General features: G+C 46.1%; 1 protein-coding gene across 2 annotated transcripts in view; it reads left to right on the forward strand.

The window, feature by feature from the left end:
• RFX4 (regulatory factor X4) overlaps positions 1–24,416 on the forward strand; it is a 170,335-nt gene extending 145,919 nt beyond the window's left edge. The window contains exons 14-18 of one of the 2 annotated variants that reach the window (XM_024127375.2): positions 911–1,030; positions 1,370–1,531; positions 12,239–12,401; positions 14,070–14,208; positions 22,656–22,990. In XM_024127375.2, coding sequence (XP_023983143.1) covers positions 911–1,030; positions 1,370–1,531; positions 12,239–12,401; positions 14,070–14,208; positions 22,656–22,928 — 857 coding nt within the window. In that variant the 3' untranslated portion in view covers positions 22,929–22,990. Of the gene's footprint in view, positions 1–910; positions 1,031–1,369; positions 1,532–12,238; positions 12,402–14,069; positions 14,209–22,655 lie in introns of both variants that reach the window. The other variant, XM_024127376.1, reaches the window with a different exon arrangement.
• Positions 24,417–25,999: the final 1,583 nt, after the last annotated feature.

Consider the following 25,999-nt stretch of genomic DNA (forward strand, 5'->3'; position numbering starts at 1 on the left):
TGTGCTCCGCAACGGGAGAGGCCACAACAGTGAGAGGCCCGCGTACAGAAAAATAAATAAATAAAAAAATAAAAATAAAGGTGGTTTTGAAGTAATGTACTGTGTCATCTTGCACAAGTACTTTGCACAACAGGAGTAAGAGCACCTGCCTTACAAGGTGGTGGTAGATATTAAATCAGAGAATATAATACTTTGAGCACAAAGACCGGCACATGGGAAAAATCTTTTAAAATGATTGTTCACATCCCTTTTTATGAAGTACTCTACTCTAAATTTAAAATGAAGAACACTGCTTGAGGATACCAAATCTTTTCAATTTAATACCTTTTGTAACAGCCATATGCTAAACGGAAGTCTCAGAAACATTTAAGGAAACAATTCAGTTGTTGCTAATTTAAAGTGTCAGTTATGCTCCTGGAATTATGTTGTGTACATTGGTAGACACCAGTGAGTTAGAAGGCAAAGTCCCTGCTGTGAATATCCTTAAGTCCAGTCGGGGAAATAAGATAAACCTGTGGAAGAGAGAAAAATGCAAGACACTACGTCAAGCAATGCTGAACAAAGTGAGGGGTGCCCAGACGAGGAAGACGGCAGCGCGAATGTGAGAGCTCAGGCGCGTTTTGACAGATGGCTCAATTGGTGCCATTTTTGATGATGTCCTATTAATAATTCAAGCAAGGAAAAGACTCACTTGCCACAGTGTTAATGACACTTACCTTACGCTAAACACCAGGCTAGGTGAGGAGACAACAAAGGAGAGCAACCTCTGACCGCAAGGTGATCCGTAACTGAGAGGGAATGAGGGTCCAGGACAGAGGGTCACAGCACCGTGTGACGTGTTATCGACCAGGCTGAGGGGCTCAGCCGAGCCGACGTGACTTACCTTTCTGTTTGGATCTTCTCTCACCAGGGTCTTTTCACCTAATTCACTTGATGTTTGATGACTATGTGCTCTACCTGTTAGAATCCCTGCACTGCCAGGAGCGTGCCAATGAGCTCATGCGAGCCATGAAGGGAGAAGGAAGCACCGGTAAGCCGGCATTTCACTGGGAATCGTCCTCCTTGTCAATTTGATTTGTATCCTTACTTCTGTGCTCTGTGTTTCTTTCGCTCCGCATCCCAAAGAGTTTAGTTATGGTGAACAAGGCAAGTGGTGGGAAACCAATACTGTCTTTTTCTTCTTGAGAGTGGGCACGTGTGTACGTGGGAATTCCACTGCATGCCACCACGGTGAGGGGAAACCATCAGGGGTTTTAAGCAGAGGAGTGACATGACACAGATTAGAAAGAATATTTGCTTTTTAAAAGTCCCTTAAAGACAACTTGCCTTGACCTTTGGCTCTAAGAACCCACCCTTTCTCTACCCATAGCAGAAGTCCGAGAGGAGATTATCTTGACGGAGGCTGCCCCACCAACCCCTTCACCAGTGCCATCGTTTTCTCCAGCAAAATCTGCCACGTCCGTGGAAGTTCCACCTCCCTCTTCCCCTGTCAGCAACCCATCCCCTGAGTACACTGGCCTCAGCACTACAGGTAATGAACAGTCCCTCAAAGGCTTTGAGTGGGGAGTTGATGTTTAAAGCCAGAGCTTTCTGGAAAAACCTTCTCCCTCCAGCCCCCTCCCAAAACAATGCCAAAATCTGAGCATCCTCCTGGATATATGGATAACTTGCAGTTATCCATTTATTAGTTTGTATGTATTCCTTATGCTTCTGTTTTCAAGTTGGCAGATTAAGTCCATGATAAAATCTCCACCCACCCGCCCCCCCCACCACAAAAAAATAAGTCACTAAAGTGATATAAAACACAGAACACAGCCATTCTTGAAAACAAGAAAGGGAGCCCTCCATGAGCCAGAAACTGAGAGGCATCTCTGGAAAGTGGGGAGACAGGAAGTCATATGCTAAGCCATGGTAGCCAGAATCAAGGCAGGGGCAATAATGGAGGTTCAAGCTAATGCTACAGGGTCCCCAAGGAAGGGAAGAGTCCATCTGGTTGGAGACCTCACAAAGGAGGGGATTTGAGCTGAAACTTGATTTTAACTGACAAAGGTATTACAGAAGGGCCTCTGGGGAGAAGACAGTGTGTGCAAATGCACAGGGCAGGAAGTATGGGGCCTTTTTGGGGAATGGTGAAGTGGTTAAAATGTAGGTGGTCATGAAGAAGTGTTACAAGCCTGGAAAGGTAAGTCGGAGTCACATCCTGCGGGATCTTGCATGCCAAGACAAGGTTTGAAAATGGAAGAAATGTTACAAGGATAGTAATAGCTAGTAACTAGTGTCTAAATGTTGCTTTACCATGCACAAAGGACCCTTGCATAATTGTCTCACTTGATATTCACAGTAACCCTGCAAGGTAACTATTGTTCCATTTTATGGAGGAGGAAAAGTAAAGGGTGAAGAAGGGTTAAATTCCTGGTCCCAGGCACAACAGTCAGCAGTTACCATAAACAAATTGATTCATTCAGTCATTCAGCAAATGTCCTTGTTCTCAAGACTTGTGGAAATGATACACTGGATGTGGAATCTGCAGTAAGGGTTAGCTAATATATAATAATAAATAGAGTGCGTGTGTGCGCACGTGTGTGTTTGTGTGCACCTCCACGTTTTTTCACATGGTTGCTGTGGGGATTAGATGAGGTAAGAAAAGCCAAAGTGCTTTGTTAACAGTGCACTGCTATCCAGATAGAAGGGGTTCCTGTTAGGAGTGCCTATAAGATGAGGGCTGCAGCCAAGAGGGGTATAGGAGTTGAGGGAGGAGCAGACCCTTTCCATCCCACCGGAAGCCGGGCAGGCAGGAGGAGAGTCTTCAGGAGAGAGGTGGGACTCAAAGGCAGCCTTAAAAGACGAGAAGGACTCAGCTAACAGAGGAGTGAGCACACAGGAATCAAAGGCAGAAACAACCTTCTGCTAGTTGGCCCTGGGTGAGGGTGGGGCAGGTGAACAGAGCAGACTGGAGTGGAGAGCTTGGTTAAGAATGTGCGAATCAATTCATTATCGTCTACTCCCTCATTTACCCAAGTACCAAATCTGGAAATCAGCTCTCCTCTCCCTCAGCTCTTCCTGTATTAGCTAGGATAGGCTAAGTTACTGTAACAGATAGACCCAAACATGGATGGCGTTAACACAGTGGAAATCTATTTCATGCAGGGTGTTTCAGTCAGAGAGGAGCTCTCTTTAATGCAACCATTTAGAGACACGTGTTCCTTCAATATGAGGCTCCACTGTACCCCAGGGCAGTGGTTCTCAAAGTGTGGTCCATGGACCAGCAAGTATCAGCATCACCTGGGAACTTGTTGGAAATGCTCATTGCCAGAGCCCATTGCGGGCCTACTGAATCAGAAACTCTAGGGTGGGGCCCAACCATTTGCTCAAGAAGCGTCCAGGTGATTCTGAGGCTCACTAGTTTGAGGACCACTGCCTTAGGGCTTTATCAAGTCTGCAACCAGCTAATGGAAATGGAGAGTGGGTCTGGAGGAGGAACACCCACTCAGAAAAGCCCTGGCCTGAAGCTGGCGGAGGTCACTTTCACTTAGATTCCATCAGGGAGGACTTAGTCACATGGCCTCATGTAACTGTAAAGAGAGGCGGGGAAATGTAGGATAGGGTTCCCAGGTAGGGAAGGGGAAACAGATATGGGAGAGACAGCTGGCATTCTCCTCCACACCTCCCAAGGCCAGTTGTTCTAACACAAATCTTGACCCACCCTTTCCTTCCCAGCCCACTGCTGCAATCTGGTTCAGGCCTTCCCCACCTCTCATGGACATCCACAGTGACTCTCAAGCTGGGTATCCTCCAGGTTAGAATCTTCCTCCAGCCCCTCATAGCGTGGGCTTAGTTATATCCCAGTTCTAGTTAGAATACACTGGGAGCTAAATTATGTATTTTTGAAGATCAAATAGGATGAGATTGTCATATTTAGGTGCTATCTTTTATCTGCTCATTCACTCACACGTCCATCCATTTATTCATTTATCTAATAAATATTTCTCAAGTAGTTTCTGTGAGCTAAACACTTCAAAAGCTGGTGATACAAACAAGTGAGTCGTGGTCCCTGCCCCTGGGAGTTTATTGTGAGAGGTTAGGGTTCTGATGAGCAAGACAGCAGTTACAATATAATGTCATGAGTGCCGAGTTGGGAGAAAGGTCAGAGTGTTAGGGAGCACAGAGCAGGGCTTCCAGCCTCTATTTGGAGGGTCTGGTGGGGGGGCCAAATAATGAGAGAAAAGGTATTCCAAGCAGAGGAAGTAAGTAGTGCAGAGGCCTGGAGGCAAGAGAGCATGTCATTTTCCAGGAGTCTTTTGATTAATTCTTTCACTAAACTTTCCAGAACCAGAGCTACTCAGAGAGGGAATGAACAGATGCTTAAGAGCCTCTAAGGTGCCTGCCCTCTTTTGCACGTTGCCAGGGGCAGAAACGTGCCAACAAACCCAGTGGCCCTTTGTCAGAGACAGCTCAGGAGACTGGGTTCTTCAGAGCAGTGATGAAAAAAAGCAGGGCTGTCAACAACTGGCATTAGCTGGAGTGATGATTTCACTTTGGGTCCGCAGCTGGAGAGTCTTCCTCTTCTGTGGAAATTCAGATGTGAGCATCCCTGCATTTGTTTACATAGATGCGCCTCAAATCGCATTTAGTTCTCTACTCGGAGCAGAAAGAACTTGACCGCCTCCCACCTCCCTCCCATGTTCTCTCCCTGGTGGCTTGTAGTTCCTGCTTAGAAGGCTCCGGAAGAAAAGTACAGAACGACGTTATTCGCTGAAAATAAAAAGGGAAAAGAACTTAAGCACTGTTTACAGCTCTGCAGCTGCTCAGGGGTCCATCGGAGACTGGAATTGGGGGTCTCCTGCCTCACTAAGGAAGGAAGGGCAGCGAGAGCAGCTAGGAGCCACTTACCTGAATAATCCTGCCCACGTGCTCCCACCACCGCCCAGCAGACACACATGTCAGGCAGTCAGTGATAACATCCTCACTTCTAAAATAAACAGGGAAATTATGCAAATGAAACAGTTCTGCATTATGAAGCAGAAACAATTTGAGTGGAACCTGTCTTCCAATGTAGCAACAGATCAAACAAGGGGACACTAAGGAAATAAGGGGAAGGAGGAGTGCGAAGGAAAGATTTCCAGGATCTCATGATCATTCTCAGCCAGCTAGTGAGTCTGCTGCTGGCTTTCTTTGTAGCAATTTGGAGGCCTCACGGTATGGCAGGTGTGATAGTCAGAGGCACAGGAATATCATAAATGTGTACAGAGATTTCTGTGCAATGTGTTCAGGAGTCGTAAAAGTAGCTTCTTAGAAATACAAATGTGAAACAGGTTCTCTTCAGATGAGTGTAGCCTTTGAAGATTTTGGCACATTCCAGCTTTGTTCTCAGATATCTCCAGGGGGCATTAAAAATGTTATCCTGTATAAAACTATCTGTAATATTTTTCTCAAGTACCACTTTTGAAATACTCCATTGCTAAATTGGACTGGACCTTGGCATGCATTGTGGGTCATGGTCTTGGAGGGAACATAAACATAATTTCCTAACAACATGTATGGTTTTATAGCTATTACAATATAAAGCACAAATTATCCATGATATACACCTAAATCTTAGGAAATCTATTATAGTAGGCTTCGTAAGTTTGGGAATTTATGCAGTTTTTTATTGAATAATGTTGTAAATTGGAGAACAATTATTATAAATTTTATAAAATGCATTTGCCATGTTTTTTTTAAAGTTAACTCAGCATATGGTTTTCCTGACCAGCTAATTTTTATTTCCATCTTTAAATTACTGCTTGATTTATATACCATTACTTTCCAAGAGGTATCTAAAGTGGTTAACAATTTAAAAAAAAAAAAAAAGCAAAACCAATTTTTTTCAAAGGACCCAAACCAGGAAACAAGAAATAAAGAGGAAGTAGAGAAAATTAAACAAAACAAAACAACTCTTGGCTGAAACAGCTTAACACCTTAAATGAAATTTTATGTGACCTAGTGACTTTGTTGGGCTTCTAGGACTCTGAATATCATTGCTCAGATGATATACATGTTATCAAGTTTAGCTCATTGAGAGTCAGGGCCAATCAGGTATCTGCACCTCTTCCACATAGCAGTGTCTCACTGTTGATGGACACTTCCCCATTTTTCAGCTGTGAAAAAGAGAACAGTATTATGTCTGTCTGGTGAGCACAAAGAGAAAATTAATTCATGGCACACAACCTTTTGGGAACCTTTGACACAAGGACTAGTGAGTACAAAGTAGTGTGAGAATGAGTTATGACTCACTAGGAAAACAGCCACCCATCTATATCTGTATCTAGTTCTCTGTCCATACCTGTATGTATTTCTAAATATGTTTTAGGATGGTATTTATTAATTGTTTTTAAAAGTCAGAGGGAAAAGGAAAGGCATATCAAGCACCCCAAACCACCTGATGCATGGCCAGTTTTTTTGTGGTTTTTTTGTGTGTGTGGTACGCGGGCCTCTCACTGTTGTGGCCTCTCCCGTTGCGGAGCACAGGCTCCGGACGCGCAGGCTCAGCGGCCACGGCTCACGGGCCCAGCCGCTCCGCGGCACGTGGGATCCTCCCGAACCGGGGCATGAACCCGCGTCCCCTGCATCGGCAGGCTGACTCCCAACCACTGCGCCACCAAGGAAGCCCTGCATGGCCAGTTTTGATTGGGTATGTCAGAGTCTGTGGCAATGCCATGAGAAGAGACTGGGTAAAAGGTTCCATTTCAACAGATTTCCACAAGGTAGAATCTGGCCCATTTATCCTTGTTTTCCTAATGTTGTGGGCTTGCCACCTTCCTCCTGGCCCAGCAAGTTCAGAAACCTTAGCTTTCTTTAAGGAAAACTGGCGTTCCTCCTCTTCAGGAGCATGGCAGGTGGTTCCAAAAGGAGCAACCCACTTCACAGGACACTGGGCTGCAATTCTTGAATGTCTTTTAAAGCAAAACATTAAGATCCCACTCTGTCCAAGTCAGGCCCCCGAAGGGTTCTAAGACCTTGTTTATGATGTCATTTTAAGTATTCCCTCCTTCAGCAATGACAATAAAAGTTAACTATTAAACTTATGTTTTCAACTTCCCACCATGGGTTCCCTGCAACACAAAACCAGCAAATTAAATCGTTGAGATGCTAGGATGCCTAAAGAAATATAAAGGCAAATTCCTCATAAATAGCCCTAACTGTAGAACATCTGGCCTGCCCAGCTGCGTTTTCTCTGCATCAGTTGAGGATGTAACAAAGATAACTGGTGGCTAGTCTTTGCAAGTAACAAAAGCTCAGTTATTCTGAGGGCAGCTGAAGTGAGTGGGAGTTGGTGGACACTGCGGCCCCGCCACAGAGCCGCAGTGACTCACTCACAGAGCCGCAGGGTTGTCCCTGCCAGTGACTTCCTCCTCCTCCATCCCTGCTGCCTCCTTTTCTCCAAAGGAATGAAATTAGGAAATAAAAGCTGGGATTGAAAATAGATTGTTTAATCTGCCCCTGACTTCACACCACCAGGGGCTTGGCTTCACGTTGGGACCTTTGGATTTGCTCATTCATTCATCTGTTCATTCATTCCTCAAAAAGTAATTCCATGTCTTATCTGTGCCATGCCCTGGGGTACACAAGCGAGAAAAACAGGCGCAGCTGCTGTCCTCATGATCCTTACGTTCTAGTGGGTAAGAGAGTCAATACAGAAGTAAAGCACCAGGTAAATATATAATTTCAAATGGTCATAAGTGCTATGGGGACCCATCATAGATGGTGGTCAGAGGAAGCCTCTCTGAGGAGGTGACATTTATCTGAGACCTGGAGTATGACAAGGGGCCAGCCACATAAAGGCTGGGGAGAAGAAAAGATCGCTTTAGGTAGTGGGGAATCAGCATGTGTACGGGCTTGAGGCAGAAAAGAGCCTGGCATGGTGAGGACGGACTGACGTATATAAACGAGGGAGAGGGTGCCGGAGAGGAAGCTGCAGAGGTGGACAGGGGCCAGGTTATGCCATATCAGCTTATCTCTCTGGGAACTGATGCATTTGCTGCCCCTGGTCAGTTTTGTCAGTCAGATTTTGGCCATGGAACTGTTGGTAAAGTGTAACTCAAACAGATGAGGTTTTCAGCTTCAGCAAATATTCTGCTTAAGCACAGCTACCTTTAGGATAGATGATAGCCAGTGGGGGTGGCGATAGATATAAAATCTCCTTTCTCTTCTCAGTTTTGAAGGTTACAGGAAATGTTTGTTTAGTATCAAATACTCTCAAACAATGCTGTTCAAATGGAACTTTCTGTGATGATGAAATGTTTTTTTTGTTTTTTTGAATCTGAGCTGTCCAAAATAGTAGATACCAGCCACTTGAGGCTACTGAGTACTTAAAATGTGGTTAGTGTGACTAAGGAGCTGAATTTTTAATTGTATTTCACTTTAGTTAATTTAAATTTATACTGGCTAATGCATAGGGCAGGACAGCTCTAGAATCTAGACGTACTTAAAGGAGGTTATTTCTCAGGAAGGTACTAAGAAAGGCTTAGGCTGGCCCAAAACCTGAGCAACATCTGTGATGGTCCATAGAATCCTAGTGGGGAAAAGGTTCAAATGATTTGGTCCAAAATCTGACAGAAGGGTATGGCCAGGTAGGCTAGGAAGCAGTTTAAATGTTCACAAGTCTGTACCAGAGTCTCACAACTTGTGATCTGTAATGGCCCTGAACATACACGATGCATGATAGGAGGCAGTGTTTCCTAGAGGCTTGCTACTCAAAGCATGCTCCATGGACCAACAGCATCGTCATCATTTAGAAGCTTGTTATACATGCAGAATCACTGGCTCAACTCCCAATCTCCCACTGAATCAGCTCTGCATTTTAACAAAATCCCCAGTGATGCAAATGCACATGCAAGTGTGAGAAGCAGCTGTTACTGTGGAAAGCTATGGAGTTGTGGGCAGATCTGGGTTCAAATCCCAACTCTGCCACTTAACCTGACCAAGTTTTGGGCCTCAATTTTCTCACCTGAAAAAGGAGGTAATACCATTTACCTCAAAAGGATTATTGTGAAGATCCAATGAGTCAATATATAAAAAGAAACTAGTATGAGAACTGGTTTATGTTGGATGATCGTTCACTCATTCACTCGTTTAACAAATCATTATTGATTGCCTCTTATATTCTAAGCATCCTCCCTGTCCTGAGGCACCCCTTTCGAGAAAAGAAGAAATATAAACAACAACAACTCAGGGAAGAAGGATGTTTTACTGGGGACGGGAAGGAAAGAAAATATTCCTCTCTAGCAGTTCCAATACTATAACATGGACAACAACTTCATAGGATTCTCAAATCCTATAGGATCTTGAGAGGATTCTCAAAAATCAGGGACTTTCACCGCTATTCTCAGACTTCTAATTAGACATGGGGGAATGGGGAAGGGAGACTAAGAGAAAGATGGGAATTAGACAAACATGGAAGGTCTGTTATTGTTTTACCAACAAATAAAAAGCATTAGAGCTGTCTTAAAAATTAAGCACAAACTATTAACTGCACAGATTTTCTTTTATTAGTTTCCTTAAAAACGAGGAAGCAGCAGTCCTCACTGGAGGTCCCACCGGTAGGAAAGGGAATGCAGGGGGTGTTCTTTTCTGCTCCTCAGGCAGAGAGTGTTTCTCACCCAAGCCAGTAGGTGTTAATCTGCTTAAGCCTGCCTGAGTGGATCTGTTAGGTTGCTGGCACATGGCCATTTAGGGGTTTTGTTTCCCAGACCACAGGAGCCCATTTTTCCGAGAGTTCCACTAGCTTTTTGTTTGATAACGTCTATTTCTAGCAGCATTTACTCCTTCAACAACAAATTCAATGGAACAAAAATTTACTGAACACCTACTATTTGGCAAACCCTCTGTTGGGGATACAGAGATGAATAAGGAACCGTTGCTGTGCTCCAGGAACTCACACAAAAGTAACTTGTGCTGCATTCTCTCAGGTGATGGCTATTCTCACTTGTGTCTTCCTACTGCTTGCGGAGCTGGGGGAAGAAAATCCTTTGGCTTCCCCGACTGCCCCTTTTAAAATACCCACTGACCTCGCTGTGCTCTCCTGAGGTCCCAGGGCCTTGAAGGGTTAATTACTTGCTTGCTGTGGCTGGTTCATTGTTTTCCCAAACTTCCCACCCCCTCCAATTCCATTTCTAATTGTGAAATTTGTTAAATACATTTTAATAATGTTTTTCTTTTCACAGGGGCAATACACATTCTTTACAGAAAAATACAGATAAGCAAAATGAAGAAAAAAATGTTAAAACCATCCTCAGCAATAACCTGTTTTAATAAAAAAGGGTTTTTTAAAAAATTACAACAGTTATGTAATTTCATATGGAGTTCAAAATACAGAGGAGAGCAGTCAGGCATAATCCAGTCCTCTGAGACATGATCATTTGGGGTTTTTTTTTTCCTTCTAGTCTTCCTGCATTTATTATAAATGACACCTAGCACACAGCCTGCTAAAGTCATTATCTTTGGGGGGAAAATAATGGTGTGGATATCCAAACCAAGAAGGGGTGCTTTTAGCCATACTGGTGGAAAAGGATATTTGTGATTTTGCAGGAGAACATGGGTTTAGAAGTTTGCCGTAATTAGTTAAATCACTGTTGCTATTCAAATGTTTCACCCCTGGTGACAGAATCTGACCCAAGAAACTTGTCTTTCTTCCTTGGAATCTGAAATGGGAAATAAAGAAATTTCTACTTTAAGAAAGTCTGATGTAAGAATACCTGAATTCGTAATGAAGAGTGCTTGAATATCCTTAAAAGTCTACCACGTGCCAGGCTTTTTGACATACATTATCTCAGTTAATCCTCACAACAGTCATACAAGGTATGACTTACATGACTTATATGACTTACATGATATAATAGGCGTAATTATCCCTATTTTACAGATTATGAAAGAAAGGCAGATAAAATGTAAGAGGCTGGCTCAAGATCTTACAGCCAGTGCGTGGCAGAATTAGGACCCAGAGCAAAGAGACATTATGGTAGAGTTCCACTTTTAAATGAAAACCTTTCCTTTATCTTTGCAGAAGAATTTCAAGATTAAACATGGTCTGCGTAGAAGGTACAGGATTGGAGGACCAAAGTTTTCTCTTTTAGTTCACCTTAAAAATGACCTCCCTTAACCAGTTCTTCAGTCTTCCATGTGCCTACAAGGAGGTGCTGAATCCTATTCCCGCTACCTTTTAAAATAGGTTTAATCCTTTCCATTATATCAACATTCTAAATTTATCAGAAATTAAGTTGATGACTTTATTATCACTATTAGTGATTTCTTAAATTACCACTTTTTATCCTGTCTCATAAAGTTCCTAAGCCTCTTGACGGTTTTAAATGTTGTCAGTTTCTTTTCCCAGTCCCTAGCACTTTCAAGGTATCCAATTAAAAAGCAAATTAATGGAATTAATAATATGTATGGAATAGGTCACCGTTAAGGTCACTGTCTAATAATCTTCAAAAAGACCTGGGCAGGCAGAGTCCAATAATCTACTTATCTTTGCTTAAAGCAATTTGTTGGATCCTTAACACCTGTTTAGTTGAGTGCTGAGAAGTTATTTGGGGAGCTCGTCTGAGCCACATCACCCTGAGCTTTCTTTTGTCCTCTCTCCTTCCCTCCCTCTTTTTCTTTCTTCCTGTCTTCCCTTTCCCTTTTCTTCCTTTTAAAATTTTTATTGAAAATCTTTTGGCCAGCAGTCTCCGTGCTAAGCACCAGGGACCTAATGGTGAGCAAAACAGACAAGGCTCCTACCCTCATGGAACTTACAGTCTGGTATGGGGAATTAGGCATTAATTCTATCGGCATTAATTCTATCACATTCATTAATGGGTGTAAGATTACAAATTGTGGTAGGCACCACCATGCAGTAAGGGATCTGACTTAGTCTGGGGTTAGGAGACAGCTTCTTTGTTTTGAGATAAGAAGAACCACTGGGTACTAAGGGAAAACTGAGGATTCCAGGCAGCAGAAACAGCATGTGCCAAGGCCCTGTGTTCCTCGGAATCATGGTACTCTGGACAGCATGAAAGAAAGCTATTGTGGCTGGATTAGATAGCACAAAGGCAGAGGGGAGGGGATGCTTCTTGTGAGATCAGCAAGGACCAAGACACATGCTTTACAAAGATTTTGGCTTTCAGCTGAAGAGCCATGGGAAGCCACTAGCATTCTAAGGAAGAACTGGGGGTATGAGAACTGTTACTGACTGATGCATCTTCGTTCGTCTCTACAGGAGCGATGCAGTCATACACGTGGTCTCTAACATACACAGTGACAACGGCGGCAGGGTCCCCAGCCGAAAACTCCCAACAGCTGCCCTGTATGAGGAGTACACACGTGCCTTCCTCCTCAGTTACACACAGGATCCCAGTTTATCCTCACAGAGACGAGCACGGGTAGGTGACTTTCCTGGGATGTTGCCTTGCTTTTACGTTTGATTTGAAAGGGGAGGGTTTACTCGGTAGTGGTTTTCTCAGAGGACAGGAAGGTTGCGCCCTCTGTTGAGTTCTCAGCGTGCTCTTGCCCCAGTACAGCTGTCTCATGCAGTCCCCACAATGACCAGGTGAGGTAGGTGGGTGACCTCGCTTGACAGATGAGGAAATTGAGGCTGCACCAAGTCCAGTTTCCCAAGGCCACACAGCTGGTAAGGGTCAGGCTGACTGAGCCTGTGTCTGCCTCCTTTAGGAAGGAAAACTGAATACTCCCTCTCCGCAGCTCCCCTGGGTGGCTCCTCGTGCACTTTGTAGCCTTATAACATACAGCTTCATGGTGGGTCCAGGTCGTTTATGGCTCGATAGGAGGAGGCCTTCCTCATCCGAGGCTGGAGGTCCCTGGAGGGCAGCAGTCATTCACGGGGTTCAGGGAATCCCCCTGGGTTCCAGTGGCGCTTTGGACCCTGAATAAATAAATCTTTGATTTTGCCCATATTTTTTCCCCTAATCTGTAGTGATGTTACTGTGATGAATAAGCTACAAATCCATTTAAAAGGGTAACAGCTTTTTGCCACTTTGCATTGTCTTTATTAAAAGACATTCCTCACACAGTGTCTAATGTGCAGTTATCTGAAAAACACTTATGATGTTAAAAAGGGCCCTTCTTCTCACGAGACTCTGCCATGTAGATACAGTAAACCTCACAAGCCAGGTTCCAACAGACCAGCTTTGGGGGACACAGGAGGGGATGGAGGAGGACCGCTCAGGTCCCTGCCACGTGGTAGCCTGAGGCCTGACTGTGGGCATACTTGAAGTTAATTCCATAGGCTCAGGTGCCCCTGACCCATCAGTGGGGCAGCCACCATTTCCTCACGGGGCCTCCTAGAGTATTTCCCCACACATTTAAAATCGACTTAGAAATTGTTTCAGAGAGCTTCCGATTCTGCAGAAATGGCACAACAGATACCTTCATGGTCATATGTCAGCGCCTTTGCTGTAAAGATGTTTTTAAGAAGAACAGTGGTAATAGTATGTTTCCTATGTTTCCACAAGACTATTTTATAATAGAAAGTGACCCTCGGGGTCACGTGCAGCATTTTTAGCTCAGATGTGAGAAACAAGGGTGCGAGTAGCCGAAGGTCCCACAGCTGGGAAGTGGCCAGGCTTAGAACCGGAGGCTGACGCCTGGTTGGCCGTGGTGTTTCCACCCTGCACCGGCGACATGGGGAAGCAAAGGCCCGAACAATACAAAAACAGAAGTCCCAAAGTAATTTCTTCTTTTTTTCCTGTTTGACTTCAGGCTATAATATGGGGCTTTTTGCCACAACAGGAGAAGAGGTTTCCAACACTAATGATGTTTTGCTCAGGGCTGGTTTTCATTCCCTGAGCACCCGCCGGGTGGTGAGGGAGGTATGCTGAGGGGAGGAGGAAAACCCACCTGGGAGTTTAAAACTATCACAACAAAGCCACAGAGTGGAGATGGTAGGAAACAGAAAGAAGAAAAATGGAAAACAAAAAGGAAGAAGAGCACAAAAAGGAACAAAAGTAGATGGGGTTGATTTTTAAAGGTGTCAGACTGATTTGTTCTCCCTGCTGTTACTCACAGTATTCAATGTGCCTAATGCGTTTTAGATACACGGGAAGCTATAACTATGGGAGCTATGGCAACCAGCATCCTCCCCCAATGCAGAGCCAGTACCCGGCCCTCCCGCACGACACAGCCATCTCGGGACCGCTCCACTACTCCCCGTACCACAGGAGCTCCGCACAGGTGAGTCGGCGGCCCCGCTTGTTGTCCAGGCCTTGGTGTGCTTGGTGCCAGGTCTAGTCAATTCAACACAATTAATAAGCACCTTCTGCATACTGTGTGTCTCCAAGGAAAGGACGGTCTTTTCCTCAGTGCCATCTCTTCCCTCCAGTGGCTGCCCACAGTGGGTGCTCAGCCAGAGTTCACCCCTACTTGCTTTCACATACATGGGTGCCGACCACATCTTTAGTTCTGTCCTCCCTTTGACCTCTCTCCCAGGAGCCAAGCAGCCGCAATGTCTGTTGTCCTTTTTTCGGGCAGCCACTCTCAGACTGGATCTTTTGTGTCCTCTCCCACCACCCCTTCCTGGTGCAGTCAGACCCTCATGGAGTCCTGTCAGGACTGTCATGCCAGCATCATCCTGACTGGTCTCTTGGTTTCACGTCTGTTCCTTTTCAGTCCAGCCCCCACACACAACCTTCGCAGAAGAGTCCTCCTGAAATGGACCCTTATCAGATCATTCTCGGGCCTTTGGCTCTTCACTGTCTAACAAACCACATTGCTCCTCTGTGGCCTTGGTGAGTGGGGATAGTGGCTGCACCTGTCACACCAGTCACACCAGTGTTGGGTGCTCCACTTGTCTCAGACGTGTTCCTGTGTGCTGGGCCCCAAAAACAACGGGTCACCAGTTCCATCCAGTTCTGCATCCTCGTTGTCTCTGCACGCTCCCTGTCCTTGCCTCAGATCAGGTCTTTATCCAGCCTGGATGAAGACAAAAGCCTTCCCATCTGTTGCCATGCCACTGAACTTGCCCCATCTCTGGTCCATCCCCAATACTGCAGCCGGAGGAATCTTTTGGGAAAAAAAAGCCAACTGGCCATAACACTCTCCCTCTTTTGCATGTCGTCGCTTTCAAAGTCAAGCTCAACTCCTTAGCACGTCTCTCAAGACTCATGATCATCTGGGCTCTGCCTGCCTTTCTGGCCTACCAGCCATACCCCACCTTTGCCCCAGCCATGTCAGCCCACGTGCAGTTCCCCCAGGTCTTCGCAGATACTGTTGCCTCGGGCTGGGATTCTCTTCCTCAACCTCTTCTGCTTGTTGTTCAGGACAAGCATCCCACTGGCTGTGCGGCACTTGCTGACACTGCCCTCGTCCTTCCTCCAGGACCGTGTTGGGTGCCACTCCTCTGTACTCACGTGGTGCATTGGGCTTTCTTCTGTTGGCATACTTCTCATCACTGACTTTCCTGACACCCACAGGAGACCCCAGAGCTCCTTGAAGGCAGAAATTAAGTCTAGGATCTCCGGGTCAAAGCACCCATGAAAAAGAACAGCTAGCTTTTACTGAAAGCTGTCCCGTGCCAAGCATAGTGCCGAGCACTTTCCACACCTCCATGGTAACCCTTGCAGAAAGGAAGCGAGAATAACTTGCCCGAGGACTTGAACCCAGGCAGCGTGACCCTGGCTGCCCAGGCTCTTAAGCACCAGCCTCTGTCACCTCTCATAGAGGGCATCCACTGTTTATTGAACAGAGGAGTGAACAGGAGGTGGGGCAGCATAAACAACTGTGGTGTGTGGCAGGCAGGGCGGCAGGTTTGGGAGGCAAGATGAGAGCTACGCTTAGGAAAGAGCTCCTGCAGCACGGGCCAAAGGACGACGAAGCAGAGAGGGAGGGGACTGGCTTAACAGGGAGCGCTGCCAGGAAGCACTTGCCGGGGTCCAGAACAGAGGTGGCAGGACGGGAGCTGGGATGCAGGCTGCAGTTACATCAGCTGTCAGCACAGACCTGCCTCCGAGGGAGGGCACCGAGCAGAGGGCACCCACGGTACACGGGCACTCGGGGCGAACAGGCGTCTGTTTTGATTCCCATCCGCAGTACCAGGGGGGAGCCCTGGTATAATCCCCAGACAAGCCAAGAAGTAGATTCCTCTAAATCATCACCTGGGGCATTCATTATAGGTCTCCAACTGCGTCACACAGAGAGGCCTGTTCCCTAGGTACCGCTTCTCTTGGGAGCAGAGTCTGTGCTCCCCACGGTGATCCCGTAAGTGACTTAGAGCTGCTGCCATAGACTGGGTCACACACAGTCTAAGCAGCCCACTCATTCATTCATTCAGTCGCTCCCCCACGACTGTCGAGTGCCCACTATGCGGCAAAGCACTGCTTAGCCTCTGAGAATACGGGGAGAATGAGACGGAAGCGTGCCTGCTTTGGGAGAGCTCCGGCTCCAGTAAGGAGACCCTGGCAAGATCAAGCTAAAATCCCAGCCGCAGCTCCTGGCATTATCTTCCCTCTTTCTTCACTCCCTCATTCCTCCTCATGAAATTTCTGGAGCTGGTTTTTCTGGGGTGTTATTTTTAAAGCCTTTTGCTACAAAAAGAAGCCAACGGCTCCTAAAGGCCCGCGCGGTCCCTGGTGATCAAAGACAGGTTGAAGCATCCACCCTGGAAACCACAAGGGTCCCCAGCTGGAGCACTATCGTTTAATCGCTGGTCCTAATCGAAGGGCTGAGGACTAAACGAACGCCCGTGGAGGAGCCCGCTGAACCCAGACTAGGTGTGGGAGGTGAAAGGGTCCTGCAGCCTCTTCACCACTGTGTCCTGTGGCTCTCAAGGGTCCTGCAGCCTCTTCAACACTGTGTCCTGTGGCTCTCAGGCAAGGTCCTTTCACAACCTCTGACACCCACCACCAGCTCATGCTCTCCACTTGGTGCTTAATGCCTTCCTCTCCATTTGTAAAGTGGGGTGGGGAAGCCGTTAGTTATATAACATCTCTGCCCAGGTCGATGGGTTAGGGTTAGAAGGGTGAGATCAGCACTTCTCCTGGGGAGGGTAGTGTCTAAAGACAAAGAATCCTTCGTTTTGTTTTTCATTAACATTTATGCGTCAAGCACTGTTTTAGGCACTTTCAAATATAGAGGCTCCCTTAATTCTCAGAGCAACCTCAGGAAGAAGGCATTTTCCCCAGGTTTTAAAGACGAGGAAAACCTCAGAAGGTAATTTGCCCCAGGTCAAGCATCCAGTAAGTGACAAAGCCGACTCAAAGGCAAATTCTCCAAATCTCAACCCCAGGCCTGTGGCACTGAACACTACACGGTGTGTGTTTTGGAGGGTGGGAGGTAAATTGGAGAGGTTACTGCAGCTGTTCTTAGTAAGTTTCAAGTTCCCAAAGAGAAGAATCACACACCCAAGATACTGTGTTTCTTTCCTTTCCTGGTACTTTGGTTTAAGGTTGGGCACATAGGGGAACATCCACTGCAGGGCTAATTAGTTTTAGCTTTCCAGAGCAGAGGTCAAGCCGTTCCTCTCCTGAATACTGAATATCACACTTCATTACATCAGACTCAGTGGGGAAAAGATTAGTCTGAATGGAAGAAGAATCACAACCATAGAATATGGTTAAAGAATGCAGTTGGTCATTAGCACAAGAAACTAACTTCTGCAAGTAAATGCTTACCAGGTTTGCCTTAAAGAACGGATACAACACCTCTGTGAAGTTCAGTAATCGCAGACATCCCAGCATTTATATACACAAAATAACGTGAAGTCATTTGTTTTTCTGAAATAGGGCATTGTGTGCCCTTGTTTATACTACTCATTTATACAAGACATGCTTTCTTTGTGGGTACTACAAAGGTAAACCTCCAGTCCTGCTTGAATTCTCGTAATTTCTCAATTAGTGAGTCCAGATGAATCAGGTTGCACAGGGTACGGTTTGAATTATTTCAGAAAAACACCCTTCTTGCCGCTATGCTGCCCTTGTCCACACCAAAAGAAGTGAACAAGGGATGGTATCAGCTGCCCTTTCCCAGGTTCCCCATTCTCATGCCCAGCCAGAAAGACAAAACAAACCAAACACATGGCCACAAAGTACTTCTGAGCCTCATTCAACACACATTCATGGAACCTCTCCCCTGTCAGCAGCCATGAATGTGAAGTGGGCCCTTGAGCTCAAACGCCATTTGATCAACCAGAAGCAAACTGGCTAGAAAGACACTTAGAGTGGACCAGAAAGTTGTTCCGCATTTCTCGTCTGTATGGCCAAGGCCCAGCCTTGCCAGCCGGTCACGCAGCTCTCATAGCAACTCCAGCGGACCAGCCCAGGGCCAGTGGGTCCTCGATCTCAGTGGCCCAGTGACTGCTACAAAGTTTGCTTAGCGTGCTCCACTTTGGGATAGCATCCTGGGCCGAAGAGAATAAAAGCAGACCACCATAGTGGTATAAAATCTCTGACTGTACAGCCAGGCTTCCTGAGTTCAAATCTCAGCTCTGCCTCTGATTAGCTAGCTCTGTGCCTCAGTCTCCTCATCTGAAAAATTGAGATAATTCTAGTACCTATTTCATAGGGTTGTTGTGAGGTTTGAGTGAGTTAATAGAGGTTAGAACAGGGCCTAGCTCATAGTTAACACTCTGTGTGTATATTTTCATCATTATCCTTTGTAACACCACTCTTATTATACTTTCGTAATTATAGAATTAATTTCTGTCTTCCTCAACTCTACTAGCTCTGTGAAGGCAGGGACCAGGTCCTTTTTTTCTGACCATTTTATTCCCAGGACCCAGAACAGACCTGGCCCTTGGCGGGTCCTCAGGAAATACTCGTCAACGAATGAAGGGACGAATGGATCCTTACTCTGGTAGTAAGTTGCTGTGTGACCTCACGTGGATCATTTCCCCTCTCTTGCCCTCAGTTCCCTCATCTGTAAAGTGAGAGGTAGGACCAGGTGGTCAGTCACTAAGGCTCTTCCTTTCATTAGTGGACCACGATGCTATGACGTGAAGAAGAAGAATATCCATAATAGTTACCACGTTTTGAAAACTTACTGTGTGGAAGCTTGAAGTGTTTCACATGTATTAACTCAATCCTGACCCGAAGAGCTCAGCAGATGTGGACCGTCTGGCACAGTCTTGGGGGAGCTGTGTCCTGGGTGGGGGGTGCCTGTTGGCAGAACTTTGGTCAGTGAGAGCCGCCTTTCATAGGAAAAGTTTGTGCTCCCGACGGGGGCCACCTTTCACCCGTGCTCAAGTAGCAGTCCGTTTGGCGAGGGTCAGGGATAAAGGGCTCATTCTTCCCTCTCCAAGTGCAGGAAAGTCAGCCCTTGGTGTGAGGAGTCACTTCTCAAAATAGCACTTCCTAAAATGGTTCCAGAGAGGCCCGGGGTCAGTCTCAGCTGAGATGGATTCACATCACGGCCCCTTGAGGGAACCTTTGCCCACTTGTGCACACACACGTGCACATACACGTGCCCACAGACACCCCTCGCACACCTCTCACGGGGCGGGGACTGGTGACTCATCTCCATTTTCACATCAGTAGCAACAGTGTGGGATTTGACCTAGAAAAGGCTAACTTCTGGTTAGGGGCCCTCAACAAAAAGTGCCTTTATCCTAAGCAGAGCTCTTGGGACCCCAGGGTTTGTGCCCAGCGGGCCCGAGGAGCCCGCGTGAACCCGGATGTGAAGTGTGAAAGGTGAGGCGGGTGCTCCCGCCAGACTAAAGAGAGGCCTCACTGGTGGCTTTAATGGCCAGGCCGGGCAGCGGCACTCCAGCCTCTCAGCTCTCAATGGTCTCTTCACCACGGGGAAGACGAGTCACTGACTCATTTGCAATTAGCTGACCTAACGGGACAGAATTTTCCAGGCCGGATTCTGTGGTAACAGAATTTTATTGTCACATTGGAGATATTTTGAGCCAGCCTCATTTCCAGGCAATTACTCTTTTGAGCCTGTGACACAACCCCTGGGCACAGCTGCATCTAGGGTCCTTGGTTCGGCACAAAAGACACGCTCTCTTGGGTTCTGTGGGGAGGAGCCTCCAAGTCCACACGGTGACATGGTACCTACACAAGCCAGGCAAGTAGGACTCTGTCAGAAGCATCATGCTGAGGCCTGGTCAGGGTTGTAAGACCCTGTGGTCTGTAGGGGAGGGGGGAGCTTAAAGGAAGAGTGACAGAGAGATTCAAGTTTAATGGGTTGTGTTCCAGGAAAGGAGTGTCTTCCTCTCTGAATTCTCTGCAGTTCAGTTGTGGTGGGTCATGCCTCGTTTGGACCAGTCAGATTGATGTGGAGGAAAGTACCAGCCCAGGACCGGGCTTTTCTGCCAGCTCTCCCACTAGCTTGCCATGTGGCGCCTCACTTTATGGATCCTAGTTTTCTGTACAACATCTGTACAACATGGGGTTGGATTATATGATCCCTATCGTTCTTTCTTGCAGTAACGTCCTAGTGTTCATTCACCAGATAAGTTATGTAGCACCTGCTAGGTGCCAGGCATCATTTCAGATGTTGGGCATATGGTAGAGAACATGACAAAGGCCCACCAGGAGCTTAGGAATATAAGCCAGTGGAAGGAGACAGCTGACAAGCAGGATGCTAAGATCCTGACCGGAGAGATGGGGGGTGAGGCACTTACCTTGGAGAGGGAGGATGTCCAGAAACGTCTCTCTGAAGAGGTGACATCTGAGCTGAGGTCTGAAGAATGATGAAAAGGCAAGCATGGAAGGAGCTTGGGGGTAGGTTTGGGGAAGAAGTGTTCTAGGCAGAGGAACAGGTGGGACAAAATTCTCTGAGGTGGGAACCAGCTGGGCAGGCCAAAGGACCAGAGAGGAGCCTCTGTGCCAGGGAAGGGACATGCATCCGGGGAGCTTACTTGAGAGACTATCAGGAGGGGGAAGCCACCTTTTGGAAGAAATTAGAGACCATTTTGTAATAAAACTTCTTAATATTACCTGTTTAACACCCGGGATCTTGTTATCTTGGGCAGGGCCCAATCTCAGTACGGTCTCTTTGGGGTTTAGAATGGGTCCTAGGCTAGAATCCCACCGCCCGGGCCTGAGGGTCCACCGTGGCTGCTGTACACACAGCTGATTTGGGGATTATGAAAGGCTCCGTATGCTGTCCCTGGTCTCCTTGGCAACACCCCTTGGTGCCTTCTCCCCCCAGCTCCCAGATACCACTTACGCCCTTCTCCCTCTTTCCTACCTGTTCTCCTGACTGTGGAAGGCAGGCGTGTTGTCTGTCCTAGGTAGGACAAAACCCTCACTACTAGAACTTGGCGCCCTCCTCCTTGACCTGTGAATAGCTGGTTCTCTTCGCATGCTTTGGGCCTAACAGCCTTCCCCTGCTGCCCCTCGGGCTCCCACTCAAAGAGGCAGAACAGTTCCCCTCTGGCCCGCTCGACTACAGGGGGCACCACTGTTGTCATAACCCCTTCTCCTGGCTGTCCAGGCTTCCGCCTGTCTGTCTCCCTCACAGGGGGCAGCTTCCCACCGAACCCCTCGGGGCTCCACTCTCCAACTGTCAGGGAAGACAGATGGGGAGCAGAATTCCAACATTTGCACATACAGGCTCTCTCCCTACTCGTTGCCCTTGCCGCCCTTATTGACTGGCTCCTGCTCTTGTTGGGGGGGGCCCTTAGCACAGCAAGGAAATCTTTGTGTTGCCTGGCCTGCAGACCAGGAGCTCGCAAAGGGAGCCCAGAGCTCCTCCCCTTCCTCCCCTCTGATTGTACTAAAAGCAGCTTATTTGCATAGCTGTCTCGGTAACTGAAAAGAATGTAAAAGAAGCAGCACTTCACCGGCACTCCTCTTATTCGGAGATTCTTTCCAGAACGGCTTCCCCTCTTCTTGTAGCTATTAACACCTGTTTTCCTGGCCCGCACAAAAGCACCTCCTCTCCCAGTTGGCTTATCTTGACTCCTTCTTCCACATTCACACCAAGCCCAATAATTTACCATTTCCTGCTTGTATATCTTCTAGGACTTCAGTGAATGTGAACCAAAAAGAGAGATGTTCTCTGAATGATAGGCACTAATAATAACCTTTGAAGCTGTTGACTTGCTTCCTCTTCAAAAGCCTGCTTTTAGGTTGCAGTTCATAATTGAATTCAACTGTAAAATGCTATTTTTAATGATGTCATTGTGTTTTTTTTGGCAGTATTGTTCTCTTGTGTTGATGGAGTGGGACCTATCACATCTCCTAAATGATAAAGCTCAAAACCATCCATCCATATATCCGTATCTATTTGGACATGCTGTTCCTCCTGTTCTCTCTCTCTCTCTCTCTCTCCCTCTCTCTCTCTCTCTCTCTCTCTCTCTCTCTCTCTCTCCCTCTCCCTCTCCCTCTCCCCCTCCCCTCCCCCTCCCCCTCCCCTCCCCCCCTCCTGTATTCCCAGTGGGGTTATGCCTTCTTTTGGGTTTGACTTCCCAAAATATTGCAGATTAAGAGCACGAAGTCAGCATTTTTGGTTGAGTGACTATCAGCCTAGCTCTGGCTATGAAATCCTTTGCATTTCTCCTGTTATGTACTTCCTAGACCAAGAGTCAATCTTTCAGAATTTCACTGATTAATTCCCATCAACTTTCATTAACAGCGTCTTAAGAAATTTAACTTAAACTGTGAACGTGACTGATATTGTGTATGTGCAACTTCAAGCTAATTTTAACTTTGTGGAATTTCTTTCCCCTCAACAAGTACCCGTTTAATAGCCCCACTTCCCGGATGGAACCTTGTTTGATGAGCAGTACTCCCAGACTGCATCCTACCCCAGTCACCCCCCGATGGCCAGAGGTGCCGACAGCCAACACGTGCTACACAAGCCCGTCTGTGCATTCCACGAGGTATGGAAACTCTAGTGACATGTACACACCCCTGACCACGCGCAGGAATTCTGAGTATGAGCACATGCAACACTTTCCTGGCTTTGCTTACATCAACGGAGAGGCCTCCACAGGATGGGCTAAGTGACTGCTTTCATAGGAATCCATATTTAATATTAATAATTATTATTAATAATAATAATAAACTCAACACCCACCCCCCCAGAAGAATTTTATCTCAATACATCATAACTCCTGGACTATTCCTAGGCATCCATTTTCCTAATGAACATGAGGCTGGGATTCAGTGTGGGATGAATAAACTTTAGTTCAGAAATGGGACTCACTAAAAGTCAGTGAGGTTGGGTTCCTGTAGCCAAGCCAGACTTGACTGTCTGTATAGAGCACTATCTCGGGCAGGCCGACCTGTGCCTTTTCCCTCTGTTCCATGCCTTCACTTTATGTTGGCAACCATTCCCAGTAAATTACCTGTTTTCCTGTTGACAAAAGCTCTTTAGTCTTGAAGGGTGGATACTAGAGACGGAATCTGGTTTGTGCTTTTGGATGGGCACATAATTTAACCAAGAGCATTCACCTTTCCATCTGGCTGTCATCTTACTGTACAACAGACAGCCCCCTCAGATAATGCCCTAAGCATCCCTTCTTCCTGGTGGTGTCATCACTGCTTCCTGGAGCACCAGGGCTAAGCGGAGGTATCTGGAAACTCTAGATTCCCTGTTACACTCATGTCTGTCACAGTACCTGTATTGTCTTGGAATGTAAGCACTGTTTAGAGGGAAGGAAGAGGCCTGTTCTGTTCTGTATGCCTTAAGTTGAGTGAGGTTTGTAGGGGACCGGTTCTTCTACATGCAAGTATTTGTCCTAAGTTTGCACAATGGCTAGTGTCAGCAAAAGGCAGGAGAGGGGTTTTTAAAGTTCTGTGAGAATGTGGATTTATGGCATTGAGTATCATACTCAGCTCTGCTGTATTAACTCTGTGAAACTGAATGGACCAAACTTTTAACTTACCAAGCACCAAGTGTGAAAATGACTTTCATGGTTCCTTCATAAGACTATGATAATTTCCGACACTTTGATAGAAAAAAAAAGAATCAAAGCTGTGCCTTTGAACCTATACTATACTGTGTATGTGTGGAAATAAAAATGTATTGTACTTTTGGAAAATCTTTTCGTAGGCATTTTTCTGTCAGATTTGTAGCAATTTGTGAGGTTTGTTAGAGATTAACATAGGTTTTATTTCTGTATTATAAAAAACACCAAGAAATTATGGTGGACCTATTACCCTATGGGTAAGAAATAAATGGAAACATGACATCGGATGTTTTAGCAATTGTCCTGTAAATAAAATATTTGATCACACCACTCAGTGTGATAATCATGTCTACAGCTAAAATGGAAATAGTTTTATCTGTACAGTTGTGCAAGATATGAATGGTTTCACACTCAAATAAAAAGTATTGGAATGACCTGCTTTCTTCATTTCCATTTTGTATTTGATAATGACCTGTGTGTGTGTGTGTAATATAAATGACATTCTGAATACTTAGGGTATAAGTAGGCAAAACAAAACTATAGGCAAAACAAAACTAAGTGGTCTTCTGTGGTTGTGCTTATCCAGCTCCCTGTGATCTTGTCATCATTAAAGTGTGGATAGGCCACGCATGCAGTCCTTAAACGACGATTTAGTACCCACAGCCTGATGTAGGGAACCAGTTCTACATACAAGGATTTACCTGAAGTTTTCATGATGGCTAGCGTCAGCAAAGGGCAGGAGCCTTTCAGCTCTTGCAGGGAATATTATTCTTCAGTACCAGCATCATTAAGAGGTCTCCTGGTACTTAGTTCATTATGCTTTAATGATCACTGGTTGTAAAGATATTTCAAGCACAGTGCTTTAAATGCCAATAAACTTCTGGAACAGAACAGTAACAGTACTAAATACTTAGTAAGTACCAACAAATTCTTCTCCAAAACTGCATTTTGATTCTAGGGTTGGGAAGTGAGGACACAGAGGGAAAATGATTAAATGTTTTGCCCAAATGTTAAGAGTCTAGGATCTATGAGAAATTCAGAGCCACAGATTTCCAGAAATGGCAGTAGTGACTATTTTAACTAAACGGCATGAGAATTTGACAACTCAATTTGCATTTTGAAAGATTTATTTTTAAAGCCAAGCTCTTACTTGCTATTACATAACATACTTATACCTGAAATTTTAATTTTAGGATTAAAATTATACATTTTACATAGCATCCCCTTTAAAAAAATTAGCTATGTTGCTCTACCAAAAGAAAGCAGATGTTGGATTTCACTCTCTGATGGTAAATTAGTTTGCTCTTTCAGCCAAGGTCCATTAGTTGGCTTTATATGAGGCAAATAAGGGAGAGGATGAATAAAATTTCATATTTAGTCACTGAAAATAAGCCTGAAAATAACCAGACCTATTGCCCTCCTGCAATCCAAAGCTCATGCCCCACAAACGAATGGGTGTAGTAAGTCTGACTTTCAACCTACTAAGCACAAAAAACTAAGCAATTGCCAAATTCTCTAGCCAGGTAGCAGCAGCACAGAATAAACAACACCCATGTACAAGTAACAACCACAAGCTCTTTAAATGCACAGATATTTAGGCAAAAATAGTCACAATCAACAAGGGCCTGAATCCCAGAAAATAGAGGGGTTGCTCAAGGAACTCTGCAGAGGAGAGAATAAGGGCCTCCTCGTCACAGCGCAGCGGAGAACCGGGAGTCATCAGCGCCGTAGGAGGAAGGAGGCAGCTTCAGATGAGGCAAGTGGCCACTGGGCGCTCTCTCCAGAGCACAAGGTCCCCATATCTTGGGAGTTTAGCGTACTGCTTATGTTCCCAATTGTTCTAAAGCTTCCACTTCAGAACACAGAGGGATCTGATTAGGAGAAGACAACAGCTGCTGTGAGCTCATGACTCAGCTGCATCTTCTCTCTCCCTCTGGTGGCCCCTCGCCAGCCACCAGGAAGGGAATGGGCAAGGCCGGCAGCTGGGAGCGGGGCCAGCCGCTTGTCAGAGGGTGCACAGAGGAGTCTTGGCAATAAAGGGACCCTGCCCTCTTCAGGACTCTCTCTGAAAAGGACTTGGCCAGCTTGAAGCTGGCTGAAGTCATGAACAGCAGCCAGGATGGCTCGCCCACGTTACAGGCCTGTGGCGTCCTAGGCACCCATCCT

Source organism: Physeter macrocephalus, chromosome 6 (genome assembly GCF_002837175.3).
Source record: "Physeter macrocephalus isolate SW-GA chromosome 6, ASM283717v5, whole genome shotgun sequence".
Taxonomy (NCBI): domain Eukaryota; kingdom Metazoa; phylum Chordata; class Mammalia; order Artiodactyla; family Physeteridae; genus Physeter; species Physeter macrocephalus.